Genomic DNA, 19,944 nt, shown 5'->3' with positions numbered 1-19,944 from the left:
TAATTGAAGAAAATAAATGCATATCCTTATTGATAGTAATCAATTTTTCCTTTTATCATTTCTTTTACTTTTTTGGTGGCGGCAGAACATTTTTTGTTTTCAATTTTTTTCATGTTTGATTGGTCGATCAAAATATTTTCTCTAGCAAAACAATCTTCTTAAACCCCATCCTTTGAGTCTTGACCACACTTGAACCCCCCACCTTCAACCCTCATAATATTTTGGTACCTTCCATATAAATGCTTTTGAGTTAGTATCTTTTTATTTATTTACCAAATCATATCATATTATAAATCTGAAGAGTTTAACCCAAAAGTTAATTTACTGTTTTATCTCTATAATTTTAATAAATTAATTTATTATAAATTAGCTGATGATATCTAAATTATTTCTTCACACATCAACCGTTGCCTCAGCCTTAACCTCATGTTCAATGTAAGAGACGAAGAGTCGCTGCTTTTAATTCTCCACAGACCAATTGTTGCCTCATGTTCAATGTAACAGAGACGTAGAGTTGCTGCTTTAAATTCACCACAGACTAACTGTTGCCTCATGTTCAATGTAACAGAGACGTAGAGTAGCTGCTTTAATTCTCCAGAAACTAAACGTTGCCTCATCCTCTTCGTCCAAGTTTCTGCTCAAACTCTTCGATCAGTGGGACAAAAAATTTCCAACACTCAGCTTCAGCAGGCTTTTCAGATACTTCAGGCGTCTATATAAATGTCTCCAAGAAGTTGTTATTGCCCATTAATCTGTTATCGTTTCTGTGCCTCAATCAAATAAATCAGGTAAAAAAAATCCTCATATTGTTGTTGAATAAAAAAAATATGGACAGTAAAGTACTCCTCAAATTGTTGTTTAATGAATAAGTACGGTTAGTAAAGTAAAATTCTATCTTTTCATTCTTGATTCTGCCTGAAAGCATGGATTTTCAGTTATTATCAATTTCTTCGCTTAGTGATCTGCATGGCTGGGATCTCTGTCAAATGCAAAAGTAGTTAGCAATATTGTGCCTAATGGTTCTCTTTAATATGCAGCTTCTAACAGCAGATTATTTCAAACTTATGCACTAATTCGATCCTCCACAGATTCAGATAGTCCTAAAAAATCCTGATTTTAATTCAGACACTCTTTTTTTGTTGTTCCGCAAGGAGCTTGTCGTTTGTTTTGAAATAGTTGACATTGTGAGTTTCCTAATAAAAGAAATTTCATTGTAATTTTCCTCTATACTTAGTTGAATATCTATCCTAAATCACAAGGCCATAAGTAACGAGCATAATACAGGGTATAGTACAGCTCTACGCATATTACAAAAAAAAAAAGTTTCTAAACAACAAACTAACTTCACCACCTGTCTATGATTTGCTTTTGCATAAACCTTCAATACTGTTTGTCTATGGTTTGTTTTCGCATAAAACTTCAATACGGTCCACAATTAGAACAGTAACGATACAACATCATTAGCTTTTACCAAAATCATGTATGGTAAGGTACCACAAGAAACACCATATTACTACAAGATGTTTGCATTAATTAATTAGCATTGTCACAATCCTAACACAGAAGAGACATATATGACTTTTTCTTATAAATTGAAGTGATTTCTTCCTAATTGGCCAAAGCTTTAGTCGTAGAGCTTTATTGTTGTAATATCTTCCAATACTCAGCTTTTCTTGGCAATATCCACGTTCTGCCATAACAAGTCTAAAGATTGTCGGCCAAAGACTTTTCCATTTTGAAGTCGTTCAGTTTGTAATACTTTCGATGCAGTAATTTGTTTCTTTTTTATTAATTTAGTTCATTGGAAATTACATTTACTATCTCTTTATGTTGTAATACTTTTAACAGGTTTCTTGCTTTCATCACCATCAAAATTGATACGACTTTGCTTTGCAATGACTATAAATAAAGCGCAAGGTCAAACAATTCCAATTGTTGAATTGTATTTGCCTCAAAATGTTTTCTCACATGGTCAATTGTACGTGGCACTCTCTAGAGGGATATCTATGTCCACAACAAAAGTACTTGTCCTAACCGAGCAACCAAAACGCCACAATGGAACATACACAAAGAACATTAAGGATGTTTTAGGTATGATATACATATATGTTCATTCTAACACAAATAATGAACTATTTATAAATCATAAAATACTAACAACATTACATTGCTTGAAATATGCAAACATAATCGATTAAACCTCGACCCATACTCTTCAATGCGTCACACCATGGTCTATTCTGTTGTCTCTTATATTGTTTCATTATGCTTTAATGTTGACGTTTCTTGTTTGTTCATATTGTATTTCATTCTAATGTTTTAATATTATTATTATTCATAATTTACAACACTTCATGCTTCTTATGTGATACTTCATATTAGGCCAAAGTCATATGTGACCCCTTAAAGTTGTCCTCATTATTCATTTAGACATCTCAATTTAATCTTTTACCTATTGAACACTTTTACTTATATAAAAATTTTCCTATTAGACACATTTTGATAATCAACAAAAAATGTCAAGTGTGTGTGATGCACTTGCCATGACATGGCAAACTAATTAATTAAAAGAAGCCACGTGTCTTAAATTTGTTTTTCTTGCTAAAAAATAATTATAATTAAAAAAAATAAAATCCTAAAGTATGTATGTTCCTGCCTCCGCTCAGACCTGCTCCCCCCTCCCCCCACCCCACCCCAACTTCATCTTCTTCCTCCTTTTTTTTTTCTTTCAAAAAAACACTTAAATCACCTAAGTTTTTCTACTTCTTTTTATCTAATTAATGTTTTATTTTTAAGCTTAGATTCAATTCATGTTTGAGTTGATTTGGCATAAAGAAAAAGATGATTGGTGGCATTGTTTTCTAATGAACAAATTAAAATTTGTAATTGATTGTTTGAAAAGCTAAAAATAAAAAAAGATATTGACGATGATAAATTTGGAGAAAAATGAGGTGGTGTTCGATGACCAGTAAAAAAGGAGAAAAAAGATGATGGTCTGAAAAAAAAAAGGGGAAGAAGATGACCGAAAAAATAAAGGAAAACAGCATTGTGGATATGGTGATGCATATTTAATTAAAAAACAAGGTGGTATAGAGAAGAAGAATGATTGCAGCTCGAGAAAAAATGGAATATACTTTAATGGTGGGACACCGGTGATTGCGGTGGTTCTAATGGTGGTTGAGTCAAAGAAGAAGATGAAGAGATGCTAATTTTATTTTATTTTTTTAAAAAAAGAAAATTATTATTTTTTGGTTAAATGATGCCCTTTCACGCTCTTTTCATGTATGTACTACACACATGCTGCCATGTCAGTACAAAATGTTTAATAGGTAGAAATCTCTTACAATATAAGTGTTCAATTGGTATACAGTTGAATTGAGGTGTCTAAATGAAATATGTGGACAAGTTAAGGGGGTTGTATATGACTTAGGCCTTCATATTAAGTTGATTATATCGTTCATGATTTACCACATAAATATGATACATATTATTAAATGCATCAATTAAATCTTTAGCCCTTAACGACATCAATATAAGTCATCCACACATGATAAGACTTTTAAACAAAATGCACACTACTACTAAATCAATATTATTGCACGCATTCATAAGCTTTAAAAATCTCTATCGAGACAATGAGACAACTTAACATGGCTCACACGTGCAACTCACATGTCCATGACTAGTACTAGAAAATATATAAGCAAGTCACTTATTTTCTACCAAACGCGCTAATAAAAGGGTAACTTACAGAAATTCCACTAGTTTCAGAGTTAATTACTAAGATACACGTTAGTTTACAATATTACGAATCTTACCAGATTTTTGTGCATCCAAATATATGTAATTCAAGATATATGGGTCAACATTAGGTGTAATTTGCTCTAGACACATTTATCCAAGTAGATTCGCATGTATCTATGCTACATAGAGAAATCTCGCTCGTCTCCCTCTCATTTTGCTCGCTACTCTCCTATATATTTGGTATATCATAAACATCAATTCACATTTGATGCATACAAATACATGTATCTAGTGTGATTCGCATATGTTTGGAACACATAGGTAAATCTCGCTCGTCTTTCTCTTTATTTCAATATATGTAAAAAAGACATGTTTAGGTGTATTTGACTTGAAATCTTATATTAAATTATTAATTAGAGATATATAAATATAGTTCTTTCAAACTGTATGGAGAGTTAGTTAGGGAAACTTTCACATGTAGTCACTTAAAAGTAGCATAATTACTCTCCATAGCTATAGTTTGATAATTACAATTCATAGTTATACGTTATATGGAGGAGAGAGGCGAGCGAATTGTATATTATACATATGTATTTGTATATATAGCAAGCAAGATTGTGAGTGGGAGGAGAGAGGCGAGCGAGAGAGGGTAGAGAGTAGGAGTGAGGTACATTATATATGTATATCGGTTAGACAATTGTATAAATACATCGGTATTTGCATATTCTGTCGAATTATACATCTACAATCATGACTAATTAATACAAACTCAAAGTCAACCCACGTAATTAACGTATAATGTTAATCACGAGTTATAATTATAACAAACTATAGCTATAATGAGTAATTGAATAGTATAAATTTACTTAACCGCATAATTTTTCCTAATTAATACCGAATATTTGTGCTATTAGATAGTTTCTGTCTACTTGGACCAACCCAAGTAGTTATATATGGCCCAATAAAACTTAAAAAAGCCCAATTAAGTGATTACATGCAATAGATGATTCTAGATTGCCTCAGGCATCGACTTCTCTTCTCTATGACCAAAACTCTGAATATAAAAAGAGTAAAAAAAAATGGCATTTTTGAGGTCCATTGTGACTGCAAAAACTACCGCCATTGCTGCTGCTATTCCAGCTGCTGCTTTTGCTGTTTCTTCTATTTCTTCTTCTTCGCAGTTTGAACGTCCGTTGAAAAATCTAAAATTTGGCTCAATTTCTAGTTCGAATTCGATTCTCCAATTAAGCTTCGCGAAGAATCTACAAAAAAAGAGTCCTCCTTCAGCTCTTCATATGGAAACGCATTCTTCAAATCACCAAACTTCCTCCGATGTAATAATTTTATCCTTCAGCTCTTTTATCTTTTTGTTGATTTTTTGAATTATTTGGAGAATCTTACAGGGGTCAATTGGTTGGCTAATTGAATTTTCACCTATTGGCGAGGATTTAGGGTTTAGGGAGGTCTTACTTGTATTGCAATTCTTCACTACTAAATTTTAGATCCATCTCTTTTTTTTAATCCAGAATGAAAAACTAATATGTTTAATTTTTTTTTGTTTGTAAATTTGGCAATAAATGGATGCTATTGTTCTAATTGGGTTATGTGATTTTTCGTTTGCAGAATGGAGTCGTTTTGCCTGAGTTGCTGGTAAGTTTTTTCTCAGGAAAAAAAAAATCTCTGTTATTTTTGTTTGGAGGAGAAATGAGGAAATTTCTGGTGTTTTTTTATTGCACATTGGAAGCTGTACAATAAATAGGATTCTTGTACTTATAAAGAGTCTAGTAACTTTGTACTTTGGATAGTACTATGAGTAGTACAACATTTGATGAAAGGAGGAGATGTACACTTAAGAGTAGTATTATATCAATCTTTTTCGCCTCTGCTTTAGGTAGATCAACTAACATCTTCTGTTAGAAGAGAGGACAAGAGCCCTTATATAATGCTACTACAAACAATATTCATTTGTCAATAAAAAATCTGTAGCTCTGCTTTTGAATTATATTGCCGATAACACGTGACGGTTTTTTCTCCTTGATCAATTGCTGAGGTAAATTGATTGTGCTGGTTGTAATGTGATTAGTGAGTGTATCAGAGATGATGACTTTTAACGGGAGGGGGGTATCTTTTAATCTTGATGGCTTAATGTAGCCCATTTTGTTGGTTATTGAAGGTTTAGTTTGGGGGGCTTATGTTTGTTTCTATTGGTTTCTTTGTGAGTTGATATATTATGTTGCACATTGTTGTTTTTTTCCACGTTAAACTGATCATATTGACAAATTGGTGACAGACAGAGTTTATGGTGGATATGTCGTGTCAAGGCTGTGTTAGTGCTGTCAAGAGCAAATTGCAAACCGTAGAAGGTATATGCTAAGAAAAAAGAAGAAGAGAGAAACCATGCCCTGTAATGGGGCTTTATTTTTAACTTCCTCATTTGTTTTGGTGTTGAAAGAGATCTTTTATGTGGCTTTTAGGAGTCAAGAATGTAGATGTGGATCTTGATAATCAAGTAGTGAGAATTCTTGGATCTTCACCTGTGAAGACAATGACTGAAGCCTTGGAGCAAACAGGTCGAAAAGCCCGTCTGATTGGGCAAGGAGTACCGGATGGTATGTTCCGATCTTATCTAATTGCATCTGTCATGTTTCCTAAGTTAGTATTATAGAAAATTTGTGAAGCATTATGTCTTCACATCTCTGGCTATGTTAAAGAGGATGAGCAGAAGTAAAGCATACTTATGATTATAGTGTGTAATGGCCTTCTTAAGTGCTGAAGGGAACGAAGAGTGCAAAAAAAGAGATATTATGCACTTCTCTCATGAGCTTCAGTCGTCTTAGCTTTATCTGCTTTATATTTTATGCGATGCATCTTACTTTTATATTCATTTGAACCATGCCCTGTAGATTTCCTTATATCTGCTGCCGTTGCCGAATTCAAAGGACCAGATATTTTTGGTGTTGTTCGCTTGGCTCAAGTCAATATGGAATTAACTAGGATTGAAGCAAACTTCAGTGGCCTGTCACCTGGGAAGCATGCTTGGTCTATTAATGAATTTGGTGATTTGACGAGGGGGGCAGCTAGTACTGGAAAATTGTACAGCCTAGTAAGTAACACGCAAAAGAACATTTTATTTATGTTGAATATGTTGTACTATCTTCTTTCTACGAACCTTTGTTTCTTGGGGGCATGGATTCTGCAATATACTTGCATTGAGAAAGAGAGAATCAGGATCCATAATATTAATTATGCAATCATGTTTCATTTAATCTCACTCAAGGATGCTTGAAGTGTTTGGAGTATGATATAAATGCTTTTAAGTGGTCCTTTGCCATATGAAATGCATCTAATACCATGCTGTTAGTTATGGAATCGTAACTGTCTGGATACTAGATAACATTTGTCAAGGACTGTGAAACTTTTCCTCTCTCTTTGTCCTCTGAAAGTGAAATAAGCATCTATCAATTGTAATTTTCCTTTTGTTGGACAGTCAAAAGGAGACAAATATATGGATAAAGTTCTAATGAATGATTGGTTTACTTATGTCTAATATATGTTGCACCAGACAGACTATTAACTGCATTTCTGATGTGTTTTTCCATCTTTCAGCCACTCGGTGACCTGGGAACACTGGATGTTGACGAGAAAGGAGAGGCATTTTATTCCGGTCCTAAAGAGAAGCTGAGAGTTGCTGACCTGATTGGGAGAGCTATTGCTGTATATGCTACTGAAGATAAATCAGACCCAGGACTTACAGCAGCAGTGATAGCTAGAAGTGCCGGGGTTGGTGAGAACTACAAGAAGCTTTGCACTTGTGATGGTACAACTATCTGGGAAGCAACCAGCAAAATCTGAACAGTTTATTATCTTTAGAATCATTTGATCATTGTATACTACTACGTCTGTATCATTCACATTCATGATGCTTTTAAGTTGGATGGACAAGCTAATGTATCAAAAATAAATGTAATCATTTGTTGCTCTCACTTTCTTTGGTTCCTGTGTGACGAACTGCTCCTCTTCATTTGAATGAGAAAAGATAGGGAATTCAACTTCAAACAAAGCTCAAATTCCAGTTGGTGGTAGTCGTGTTGAATACTGATAGATAACAAGGAAGAATCTTCTCTTTCCCCTTTTAAATTTCTTTTTCGAAACAGTAAAATTCTGTTCTATGCAGAACAGTTGCGTCTAATATACAAAAATTCAATACCAAGCAACAGTAGATGCAATTACCCGGAGCGTTCACCTAGGAATGCTCATACTGTAGAAGCAGACTTGCCTAAAATAGAGAGTCGTCATCTTTTCAGCAAAGCATACAATCGTAAGTTGTTATATAATGGAGGAGAAATTATTAACTCGTCGATCAAGACAACAGTCCATCTCTTTTAGCCATCTCATAGAGAGCAATGGCGGTCAGAGCCTTTGCATCAGCTGTGGCACGCCATAGTTTATCATATGGAACCACATGCACTTTGATCAGCTCACCATGGTCTCGTAGTCCGGTTTCTTTCCCTTGCAGTTGTTGGATTTTCTCTTTGCTGACATTTCCTCTGTAGAGAAACAAACTCATCTCCTCATCACATCCACCCTAACATTGAAAGAACACCAAAACCACATAAATATAGTGTTAAGAGATATATAAAGGCAGAAACAATCACAGAAGGCCTCATCTTTGAATTGAAAAATACACCCAATATAAGGCTGGCTGCATACAAAAGATCCAATGTAGTTGCGCCTACTCCGAACCTTTCCCTCTCTAACAAAAAAAGTCAGGTCTAGTCCTACCCCGTGCAATGGGCAAGGTTCACAAATATACCACTAATTGCAAGTGCACATGGAGCAATATCCAATGTCATTACAATTTACAGGTTCCAAACAGTAAAGCAAGCAGTGCAATGAATCAAAATTATTGACTAACAGAAATAAAAAAAATATATATTACAACACATACATTTCCATAAGAGTTTTAGCAGAAACTAGTTGTTAATGCAAATATTTCTACTTTTTTCTGTTCCTATAATACAAAATCCAAGAAAGCATGCGCTGAGAGTTATCTGAGTCTTATAGAAGATGGTGGAATGCTTACAGGAGAAGGAAAAACTCTGCCCCCAGTTGACGCGTCAAGAAAAGCCGTGAGATCGACCATATCATGGACATTCAGGTGTATTCCAGTTTCTTCCTCAACCTGAATCATATTAGATCAAATACTTCAATTATAAGTTAAGCCAAGCAATGTCAAACTCTCTGATTTTTCCATCCACGCGCTAAAACCGATATATATTCAAATGCAAAAGTATTCAATATTTAATTATACAGTGGAGTGCAACTAAGTTGTCAAATATGTAAAACAAATAGTTGCTTTTGATAAGGAAGTTGTGATGTTCTTATAAGGATTTCAGTTTAGTCACGCATATAGTTTCATTAGCAGATTTCTGGATTCAATTGAACTTGCTCAGAAACGAAGGAACTTCCAGTGATTTGTTGAAAAATGACACGATAAGAGGAATACAGTTCATTATGCCATAATAAACTAATATACTAGGGAACTGAACACCAAAAAAACAAGGGGACAGCTTGTCTCACTTGAGAAAATTTTGAGAAGGGGATAGTGCTTTGATAGAAAGGGAGAGAGAGACTTCTCGAACTGCTGTTCCAGCAAAGTCGCCTTGGTCATCATCCAACATTCCTGCTGGCAATTCCAAAATTAGCCTCCCAACTGGGACCCTAACCTTCCAAACAGGTTGAATGTATTTTAGAGTTTAAACAGTAAAAGGGACAGAAAACTTTCATAAATTTCCTCATATTATCTGTACTGTGAGATATTTTTCGACGTTATAAAAATGGAGGAGTTGACAGTTGGAAGACCTACCTGTTCCGTAAGCACAGCATATGTCTCACCCTCATAATCCAAAAGGATTAGAACTGCAACAGCTGGACCCCGTGCGAAGACAATACCAGGAACCTAGACACAAAAGAGGTGATAGTGACAGGAAAGAAGTTTCCCTTGTTGCAACCAAGGATAAGCTAGGAAAAAGGAAAATGGAAGTAATACATCATTGTCATGCTAATATTGTCGAGCTATGTCACGAGTACTGTATTGTTCAATGCTCTAAGGTACAAGGAAAAAAAACCAAAGCAAAATAAATTGAGGACACAGCTTTAAGAGAAGCTATTCATAGTCCGGCTGAATGAATTACATATCCAATGGGATGGAGAGATTCTAATCAGATACCTTTTGACCCGTTTCCTTATCAATAATATCTGCTTTGAATTTTAGAAACCCCAAACGCTCTCCAAACATATCTACACCCTGCTCCAACACATAAAAAGGAATGTCAGCTGTAAAGCAAACTTAATGTTTGCGGTAGCAGGACCAAAAGCAGTTTCAAATCCTGTGATAGTCACTATGTCTTGGACTCTTGGTCGCTGATAGTGCGAGTTAACATCATTCCAAAAATTCAGACACGTACATCAAGAAGACTTCCTTTTTATCCTCTTTAGGAGGGAGCACGACTGACAACTATGTTAGGGAAGCATAGGAATCTTTAAGGAGCATAAAGTGCACAATCAACCTAGATATCCATTCTTTTGATAAATGTTAGGACAAAACATACTAAATAAAGATATAATTAAGAGCCTCAGCATCAGTTATGATCAGAAGACAGACCATTTTCCTCCAATTGTCCAATGTGGAAAAAATTTAGAAGGGTTCAAGCAACTCAATTTGTGTTCTAATGGTCCCATTAGCCAACAATATATTTCATTGTAACTACTGACCATGTAAAGGTTACTATCTTCATAGTTTAGCAGAACAGCTTGAGATAGAAACCTGGATAAGAACTTGTTTTAAAGACAGCGCTCCATTAGCCAGCAGTCCTGTTTCAGTTTGTATGTTCTTTAACCACTGTTTGAACAATGAGGATTCAATAGCATTCCTACAAGAAAACAGACAATTCACTCAAACCATCCTTTAACATAAAAATGCTTCCTTTTCTGAAAATCATGCACAATCCTCACCTCAAATGGCATCCAAACAGCCCACATAATCCAAAGCCATCCCAAGAGAATGTTTAATCTTTAACATAACTAAAAATCTTTACTTCTACAACCTCACCTCAAATGGCATACTAGTGAATTACGTAACTGAAAGCTAAAACTTGAACCCCAAAAAGAAAAAAAGGACATAACAAGAATCAAGTGTGAATTACTTAAATTGACAGATGAAAGTAGAACCCGAATAAGTAAAAGAAAACAAAGAATAACATGTTGAGGTATATCCAAATGGATCCATGCCAAGAAAATTGCTTAATCTTTATCATAGAAAAGGCTGCTTCTTTTTTTTTTCTAAAAAATCATGAAAAACTTATAAAACCCACACAACAAATGCCCTATTAAGTAAGAATTGGGTAAATTGATAGCTAAAAATAGAATCGCAAATGAAATAAAAAGTTGAGGGATTTGCCTGAAGTGAGTATCGGAGACGCCGGGAGCAGCGACAACAGAAACCGGTTGGTCGAGTTGGGTGGGGAGATTGATGATGTCAGCGATTTGAGAAGGTGGGGTTGTTGACATTTTTACAGAGAAGCTTCCAGAACAATTTCTGGGCCAAAGGTTTGAAGAAGAAGAGGAAAAGGGGAATTCATAGAGAGGTTTCAAGAATGGAAGTCCAAAACGTGGCACTGTTACTCTCATTTTCCAGCACTATTGGCAAACTACTCCCTTGTGGAATGTTTTATTAGTATAATAATAAAATCGAAAAGACGAAAAACAATACTCTTTTGCATTTTCTACTCATTTACTCACCCCGTCTCATATTAGTTATCAACGACATAAAAAAGCTCGCCCCAAAACACACTAAAAAGAGATTCATTTGTACTTCTGTTAATGCTTTTTTAATTTCCTTGCAACTATGCATCTACTTGATGTAGTGAATGAAAGATCTTAACTTTATCAGAACAAAAATATGAGTCAAAACCACTAAATTCAGTAAAGGAGCATTTTATTCAAGCTCAAACATACACCAAGGGGAAGGCAGCTAAATATACATCTCTGGGAAGTATCCAGTCCTACTAGAAGAGTGAACTGAGGGAAGAACACTTCACAGTGTTTCTTGACCATTTATGCTAACAGAATAGTTGTAATTCAGTATAATCAATCATATAACTGTATAGTCAAGAAGTTGTATAATGTCTATGTTACAACATTTTCAATCTTTTCCAGCATTTGTTCGTTGGAGGAAGGGGCATCATGATATGGTATAGGATGAGCAGTGGCAGAGTTGCTTCACAATTCGGCATAAATACCAAGTAAAGCAGGAACAAGCTGAGATGAGGGAAGCTCGATAAAGTGAGTGAGAGCAAGATATGGAAAGCACAATTTCCTCAGCCAGAAGCTTGGCATAAAAAGAAAATGCAACTTCACCCTGCATCATACTTCTTCTTGGCTTGTTGAACAGAATCTGATGAAGTTTGTGTCGGTACCATCTCAAAGCAGACCCAAGTCTTCATGAACAAATGGTAAATCTCAAAGGATACAGACATTAAGCCAACATATTTTACACCATACAGGTTTATGGCTATCCACAAACCAATTTTGGAGGCAGCACTTGGAAGTGAGAACTCACCCCTTGGCGTTGGATGTTGAATTTTGCCCTGGATTACTAGCAACAGATCCTAATAATTCTGCGAAGAAACTTCAAAATTGAATCCAGAAATCATAGACACGGAAATATGTGGGATATAACACCAGAAAGCCAATTCATGGTCCTCACTCCTGTGTGACATTTATAATTGCAAGTACTTGTGACTTGTCACATCAGTTCTTGATAAATAGAAGAGAAGTCTTTCAGAATTCTCCTCAATTGCTCCCTTTGTAATACAAGTTTATTTATAAACAACAATGCAATAAAACCTAACATTCCTTTATGCACAGAATTGCAAGTCAAATGCAGTCCAAACAATGAACATTTTCTCATCAGATTAAAGAAGCACCAATCTCAGCATTAACCTCATCTTACACATTTCTGGTATCCATGAATCCTGCATAACCATTGTCCACGATTGTTTGTTTTATTCATGTGTGATGTGATGAAATTTCAAGGGACCAGTGATTAACAGTGGACATGTATTCTTATGTAATATTACCAACAATTAAGTGAGAATTGTATACCTCAATCTTCTACAGACGTGCACTGATTTTATTCATGCTTAATGAGTCTGTAGTTCCTGATATTGAATCATGTAGTTCTTTTGCTGCCACTTTTGGTGCTTTCTTGCTAGTATTTTGATAACTAAGATAAGACAGTGACTGCAACCACGAAACCATTGTCGGTTTCCGTGTAACATCATCTGATTCTGCAACATGTTGATATAATTCATTGAGAATGATATCCTGGCCACTTGGTGGTAATGTAACGACCAACTGTGCCAGTGACTTCATCAAACTAGGCAGAACCTGAGAGGCAAAAAAAAGTATCAGCCACGTCAAGTGCATTATATTTGCACAGTAGGCATATATCGGGCTAGGACACCTAAGACAAATCAGCATTTTCATAGTTGAAACATCTATCCATTTTCCAAAGCTTTTATGTAACAAGAAAGAGCTCCTACAAATTATACCAATTACCCAAATTTTCTAACAAAGGAAGACACGAAAGTAAAACAATTAAAGTGACGTATCACACATATTGAATATTTTCATATCCATGGAAGGCACGTGTTCTCTAATGATTGAACTTGTAACTGCACATCATTAGGTTGCCCAGTTGAAGATAAACATTGTTACCACTTTTACCTGTATATCAACAAGAGAAAGGAGACGAAAAAGTAAATCCAACATCTTGAAAGGCTCCAGCTTTCCATTCCAACTCTTCCACAAGTCAGTTTCTGGAGTAGTATCGACTGAACTACAAAGGCTATCAGCCTTCTCAATGAGACAGTGGATGCAATAGAATATAGACGGGCTTCCAGCAGGCAGATGTCTAACCAGTGCAACAACTCCAGAAGCCATTCCCTCAAAAGGAGTAATCCCAGGGTATCCCTAAATTTTCAGTTAAATCAGAGAACAAGTTCAAGCATCACAGAAATTAACTTTGGTAGTTTTTATTACCTCTAAAGATCTCTTGACATAATAAAATACAAGTTGCTCCTTTAATGTATCTCTTTCATCTGGATCAGCATCCTTACCAGAGGACATGAAAGCGACAAACACCGAGTGTGAGGCTTTAGCCAATTTTCCAGTTGGATGCCCCATGTATCTGGTTAAATGCATTAAGGAAATTTTTATAAATTCAATCAGGTTTGACTATCCTATTTGTTTCTAGATTTAGAGCCTATTTGGCTTAGCTTAAAAGCTGGTCAAACTGACTTAAAAGCTGGTTTTTGACTTATTTAACTGTTTGGCAATACTCGAAATAACTTATTTTAAGTTAAAAAAAACTTATTTTAAGCCAAAAGCTAAAAGCTGGGGTAGGGGTGCTTTTTGTTTTTTAGCTTATAAGCTGTTTTAAGTTGACCAAATTATCCATATAACCCTAACATCTCTTTTTTCCATTTTTTCCTTTTCACGTTTGGCATAACAACTTCAGCACTTTTATCCAAACGCATAACTGCTTATTTTAAAAATAAGTTTCAGCACTTTCAAAAGTACTTTTTTAAAGCTGCTTTTATTAAGCCCATCCAAACGGGCCCTTAACCATCTGATGCAGGATACAGGAACATGGTTGGAGCCAGAACCTTGCGGAATACAGAGGCTGGTATACATTCAATGCAAGTTGGAATTACTCGCATGTAAAATAAGATCCGAGCAGTCTGCACTTCATCAGTAGTCCACATATATTCCATTTTCTGAAAGCTAGAAGGTACTGCAAGGAAAAAGGTGATGTTTTGTGAAAGACTGTAATATAGCAAAGATATTGACAATTAAAATATGCAGGAGAAAGTCACAACCAGCTTGGTTTGTCAAATCATCATAAGATGGAATAGATTCCAAGAATGAGACACAGGCATGTTCATTCTCCTGAACCCTTGTAACAACTGCTCTAATTGTATCCATGTACTCTGGCAAACGCATTCTGCGGAAATATTCCATACAAGAAAATGCAACCAATATCCTCACTGAAAGTCTCATTTGAATTTCTTGGGGAGCACTTAAACTTAACTTTTGCTTTGTTACTGCTAAGGCAAAGACCACAACCATGAGAAAAGCAGATTCAGCAATTTTTTCCAGATTCCCTAACAGCGCTTCCTCCCTACCTCCAAGCATCAAAGCAACCTTCCGATGCCACATATAGACATCCCGACAGTAATTCCATATGATATCCTCTACGGCACTTCGGTTTTCCTCATCAGCCATGACATACTGATTGCAAAAAACACCAGTTATGGCCCCTGCTTCCTTAAAAATAATGCTGTCTAGGTGTTGCTGCACGTCATTGAGAACTAATCCCACCAAGTTGCCAGAAGGTGATTCTTGGATTTTTACATAAATGTGTGGCAAGGGGAAGATTTCAGTCAATAAAGCTGTAGCAAGGCATAGAAACACATGAGGTTGGTAAGAAAATGGTCCACTTTTAGATAAAGCTAATGATATACACTGTAACAGAAAGGAGTTTCTTGGCTCCATTGTAGCATAATCAGCATCTCCAGCACTAGAAACTAAACCACATGCAATGGTCTCGATTCGTTCCTCAACAGAAATCTTAAGGTCAGTTAGTGCTTTCTGTTCAGATCTATTGATGACTCTCAGTACTCCAGCAGCAGCCATGACTACAGCAAACAAAGAGAATGCTGGTCGTGTGTTATTCAATACCTCTCTACTGAAAAGATCAATCTTGTCTGTGGAGTTAGAATTGATAAAATTTGAGAAACTCCACTCAATCAGATGCAGTATCATGAGCCCATTAGACAAACTAGCAAAAGGGCCGTCGCTTTTATCCCACAATTCCATTAAACAACTGAGAACTCTAACAAAATATATGTTCACAGAAGAAGATAGAGCATAGCCAATTCCTGCAAGAACATTCGGGATTGTCCTCTCAGACAAATGGATCAATCTATAGTCTTCTTCAAGAAGCTGGCAGAGCAATTTCAAGCAAACGGTTTTAGATTTTTCGGATGCTGAAGGTACAAAAGAAAGAGCACCAAGGAGAAGAACACCTTCAGAGAAGAAAGATAAGCTTTTGTTTGAATGAATATGCCCAGAGAAAAGGTGCAAAAGGACCTCAACTGCTGAATCAATGACCCCAGGAGAATGTCTAAATGATTTCCGAACCCAAATGTATAGAAGCCTGACAAATAAAGGATAAGATTCCTGTGGAAGGGAGACTTTTTGCGAGGACAAAATAGACAACAGAATTTTTGTTTGTGGATCAGCAATATAGAGAGAGAACTGAGCATCAACGAGGGTCCTTAGGGATTGGAGGTGATTTGAGTGGAATGCTTGATTTTGAAGGGAGTCCCTAAGATCAGCCCATGCTTGGATGATAGCTTGGGCTGATGCCGAAGAAGGATGTTTCAGTGTCACGTTCTCCTGGGTGCCACTGATTCTGCATAGCCATTCTTCAAGGAATACAGATTCAGGTTTCTTTGCCATTATGTAAATTATGCAACTGCAAGATCAAACATTGCAAGCAATAAATTAAAAAAGACTGCTAATTCCCTAAAGCATAATGGATATAGCTAAGACCCCACTAATTTTCTACCGAAGTCTCATCAATAAACCTTAATCACTACAAAATTTGATCCAAATTAAGTACAAGATTTAGGTGACTTAAGTTATCCACGACCTGAACTACATATATTTATCACAACAGTGAACGTAGTAAATGCTTTGCTTTCAAAAGGATTATCCCATTTATAAGCTGTGATAAAAGAGCGGAGGGGGTAAGCTATATTCAAGTATCTTGATAAAATTATTAATCAATGGAATTAGCTACCTTTTAAAAATAATGAGGAAAGTTATAGATAACATTTTTCCCCAGTTTTCTGAGCAGATCAAAGGAAAGAGGATACAAAGGACATTATACTAAAACAAAAATAAGGGCAGGATTCCTTCCTTAACAATTTCAAATTCAATATGCAACAAACAATAGTGTCTCGTGACAAGTAGGAAGATTTCCTAAATTTCTTTCCCGTAATAAAAAGAAAGAGCTGAAATCCACTTGACGGTAAAGAGAGGAGTCATTCAATAAGTCAATTAGCCCCGCATGAGAGAGCGAGAATGGAAATCCTTCACATTTCGTTAGAAAGTAACACTGACTACTTAAGGCTTCTGTAATCAACCAGAAATTCAAGCTAAAACAAGGGAAACTTGAAATGGAATAGTAGAGTCGAGTAAAATTTCTAAAATCTTAGCCAGCGTCAGGGTCATAGCTTTTGAAAGTTTACCCTCAAATATTTATTTGCATGAAATGTGATCAAAAAAATCAATTCCCAATTGGGACTTCCACAATCCACTCACAAAACTTAGAAACTTTTTCCAAGCAAAATACATGTCCAAACACAACTTCATATACCAAAAATCACAAGTTCAAAAAAGCTCAAATTTTCGAGTTTCAACTTCAAAATTGATGACCAAACGGGAGCTTAGTTTCAACGTAAAGGGCAAACCAATAAAAAGAGAGCAGTAGTTCGGCAAATATTAGTGTCACAAACGACACAAAAAGCAAAAAATATGTACTTTTTAACAACATTAACTTCTCTTAGGACTTTCGTCGAACAGTAAGCGTTCAGCAGATGAAACACTTATATTTCACCATCTAACAGCAATTCAATACACATGTATGAAACATAATCGACCACAATAAGTAAAACATGGAAAAACACAAACACCCACATAGAAAAAATCGAAACTTTACCTCTTCTACAAGCTATCACTTGAGTCCCAGGCCATAAACACCAAGATTCAAAAAAAATTGTTTTTTTAAATAATTTTAGGTGAAAAAATGGAATCTTCAATCTTTAATTACAAGAAGACACAATTTGGAGCAATTTCGTCCAATTTAACAGTTTCTGTGCAATTTTGTGAAAAAAAGAAAATTGGTGACGTAAAGAGCAACTTTTATTTTTTCTAGTTGACACAATTTTCAAGAAATTCATTATCCATTTTTAAGTGAGAAAATAACAAAATACTTTGGAGTAATAATAAATAATAACGTGAAATCTAATAATTTTGTGTTAAAAATAGTTCTAATATTAAAAGGTAGGTAAATAAAACTAAAACGATTGTGTTTGACTATCGTAAGTAGCGGTGGTCATAAGTTGGGTAAATTCAAAAATTTCTAATTAATAGTCTGTCTGGATTTTTTAATTATAGATTAAATTTAAAATTTCATATTTAATTTTTTTAAAAATTATGCATTAGATTTCAAATTTGTGACTTCAAATTATCAATTAACCAAAATTTGTATGCCGATATACTTTCTTTAACTTTGGATTGGTCCAGATTAATGTTTCACAAGTTAAATTTTCAACAGAGAAAAATTAGGGGAGAAATGCTAATAAATTTGTTCATATTTCATAATTCACCATCACAATAGTAACATATTACATGGAATTCCACTAAGTGAAGTCTGGGGAGAGTCAAATATACATAAATTTTATCACTATTTTGTGAAAGTAAGAAAATTGATTTCAAAATACCATCAGATTAAGTGTATTAAATTCAAGTAGGAAAGAAAAAGATAATAAATAAAGCATAATAGTTAATACGAAAAGTATAGTAAGTTCCACGAAAAAAAAAAATGTAAATTCTCATTTTTCTAGTTTTTGTTATAGTGAGTTACGAAACAGTTTCTCAACCTCCAGAAATTAGTGATAAGATTCACGTGTACTATACTCTTCCTAAATCCTACTAAATGGAATAAAGATTGCCTATACAGGATTTTCACTAGGTATGATGTTGTTATCATTTTCTTAGACTATACACAATCTAAGTGCAAAGTTTGTGGTGGAACAATTCACTATCATTTCACTCTTAATTAGAATTTCGAATTCAAGTCCTTGAAAATGAAAAAACACTATTAAAAGTATTGCCTCCTAGAAACGAACTCTACAATACACAAATATAAATTTAATCATGCTTCAATATAGCTACCGAACCAAAAAAAAAAAAAAGCCCTACCATTCAAAAACAGGAGCTGCCAAAATTTTCTGACTATGTCAGAAGAGTTGCTGTCTATGCCAGTATTTCATTGTTTTTATCTGAATCCTATTTGCACATCTCACAATATGAGAGCAACACACAATTAGTAGTGATAATATTATTAAAATAAACAAAAAATATATATATTTCATCTGCAAATGGAACTCAAAATCTCACCTCCCAAGAGTATTGCTACCAAAAAAGTCTGCTACAATGGTACTAGTTTCTTTTGGTGTGTATATTTTAGGCCAAAAATGACTATTTTATTATCTCATTCTTTTTTCTTTTTTGTTATTATTTTTGTGCAGTGTCAGATGGAGGTGAAAAATGTTCAATTGAACTTGGTTTTAAAAATCTTGAGCTTAGCTACTCAAACTTTAGTACAAATGGATATGGATTTACATTTCTACAAAGGCAAGAATTAGAGCAACAATTTATCATCTACAAGTATATAGAAGCAGGGCTACCTGTTCCCACACATCTAATTATTCCTATATACAAGTCTTTTACTTGTTCTTTAAAAGGTCTTCATGATGGTAAGTCTTCACCTAACCTTCTAGCATTTTTTTTTCATTCTTAACTGGCAAAAATCTTAGTGTAATGATAACGGTTTGATATAAATGTCGCGAGGTTAATTAAGATGTGAAAATAATCTTTTGCATTAATATAAGGAGTTAATAACTCAGCTATCAATTGTTTTCACAGTCACTCAGCTTTCATTTTCAACTCAAAAGTTACTCAATTATAAATTAGTTGTACAGAAAGTCACTTAACTTTCATTTTCAACTTAAAAGTCACTCAATTATGATTTCTTTACACAGAAAGTCACTCAACCTATTTAATTAATTTTTTTCATTAAAATTGGTGACATAGAATTTTAATTATTAACCAAAATTTTGAGAGTCGAATATATACCCATATAATGATCCGCTCCATTTAACCCGACCCGTTAAAAATATTATATTGAACATTTTAATTTACCATTAATTCCCTAAAGCATTCTCCCTTGTCTCCAATGTTCTTTTAGCTAATTAATGGTAAAATAAAATGTTCAATGTTCAA

The 19,944-nt window shown here is 34.7% G+C and overlaps 3 protein-coding genes across 8 annotated transcripts; 1 reads left to right on the top strand and 2 right to left on the bottom strand.

Annotated features, from left to right (window-relative positions):
- The first annotated feature begins 4,765 nt into the window (after positions 1 to 4,765).
- Positions 4,766 to 7,727, top strand: CCS (copper chaperone for superoxide dismutase). 3 transcript variants are annotated; one of them, NM_001347093.1, is made up of 6 exons: positions 4,766 to 5,078; positions 5,368 to 5,394; positions 6,035 to 6,107; positions 6,219 to 6,353; positions 6,684 to 6,847; positions 7,351 to 7,727. In NM_001347093.1, exons 1-6 carry the CDS (start codon positions 4,824 to 4,826, stop codon positions 7,594 to 7,596), a joined length of 900 nt encoding a protein of 299 aa, NP_001334022.1. In that variant the 5' UTR covers positions 4,766 to 4,823; the 3' UTR covers positions 7,597 to 7,727. The 3 variants fall into 3 exon arrangements, with proteins under 3 accessions (NP_001334022.1, NP_001334014.1, NP_001334027.1); NM_001347085.1 differs by having other exon boundaries at positions 6,648 to 6,847; NM_001347098.1 differs by lacking the exons at positions 4,766 to 5,078; positions 5,368 to 5,394 and adding an exon at positions 5,697 to 5,794 and having other exon boundaries at positions 6,648 to 6,847.
- Positions 7,728 to 7,840: 113 nt separating this feature from the next.
- Positions 7,841 to 11,567, bottom strand: LOC101256314 (nudix hydrolase 14, chloroplastic). The gene is made up of 7 exons (XM_004245635.5): positions 11,204 to 11,567; positions 10,571 to 10,676; positions 9,974 to 10,051; positions 9,611 to 9,703; positions 9,378 to 9,470; positions 8,828 to 8,926; positions 7,841 to 8,329 (listed from the first exon to the last, which is right to left on the bottom strand). The coding sequence occupies exons 1-7, from the start codon at positions 11,431 to 11,433 to the stop codon at positions 8,105 to 8,107; spliced, it is 924 nt and encodes a 307-aa protein (XP_004245683.1). The 5' UTR covers positions 11,434 to 11,567; the 3' UTR covers positions 7,841 to 8,104.
- On the bottom strand, positions 9,985 to 17,902 carry LOC109118690 (uncharacterized). 4 transcript variants are annotated; one of them, XR_003247732.2, is made up of 8 exons: positions 17,597 to 17,852; positions 14,688 to 16,348; positions 14,452 to 14,602; positions 13,849 to 13,996; positions 13,534 to 13,779; positions 12,910 to 13,194; positions 10,571 to 10,676; positions 9,985 to 10,051 (listed from the first exon to the last, which is right to left on the bottom strand). XR_003247732.2 is itself a non-coding variant. In XM_019215231.3 (7 exons), exons 2-6 carry the CDS (start codon positions 16,330 to 16,332, stop codon positions 12,919 to 12,921), a joined length of 2,466 nt encoding a protein of 821 aa, XP_019070776.1. In that variant the 5' UTR covers positions 16,333 to 16,348; positions 17,597 to 17,902; the 3' UTR covers positions 11,724 to 12,779; positions 12,910 to 12,918. The 4 variants fall into 4 exon arrangements, 3 of the variants coding, with proteins under 3 accessions (XP_019070776.1, XP_019070777.1, XP_019070775.1); XM_019215231.3 differs by lacking the exons at positions 9,985 to 10,051; positions 10,571 to 10,676 and adding an exon at positions 11,724 to 12,779 and having other exon boundaries at positions 17,597 to 17,902; XM_019215232.3 differs by lacking the exons at positions 9,985 to 10,051; positions 10,571 to 10,676 and adding an exon at positions 11,724 to 12,422.
- Between the last annotated feature and the right edge of the window lie 2,042 nt (positions 17,903 to 19,944).

Source organism: Solanum lycopersicum, chromosome 8, assembly GCF_036512215.1.
Source record: "Solanum lycopersicum chromosome 8, SLM_r2.1".
In the NCBI taxonomy this organism is placed as follows: Eukaryota; Viridiplantae; Streptophyta; class Magnoliopsida; order Solanales; family Solanaceae; genus Solanum; species Solanum lycopersicum.
This window is presented reverse-complemented; position numbering and strand designations above follow the sequence as displayed.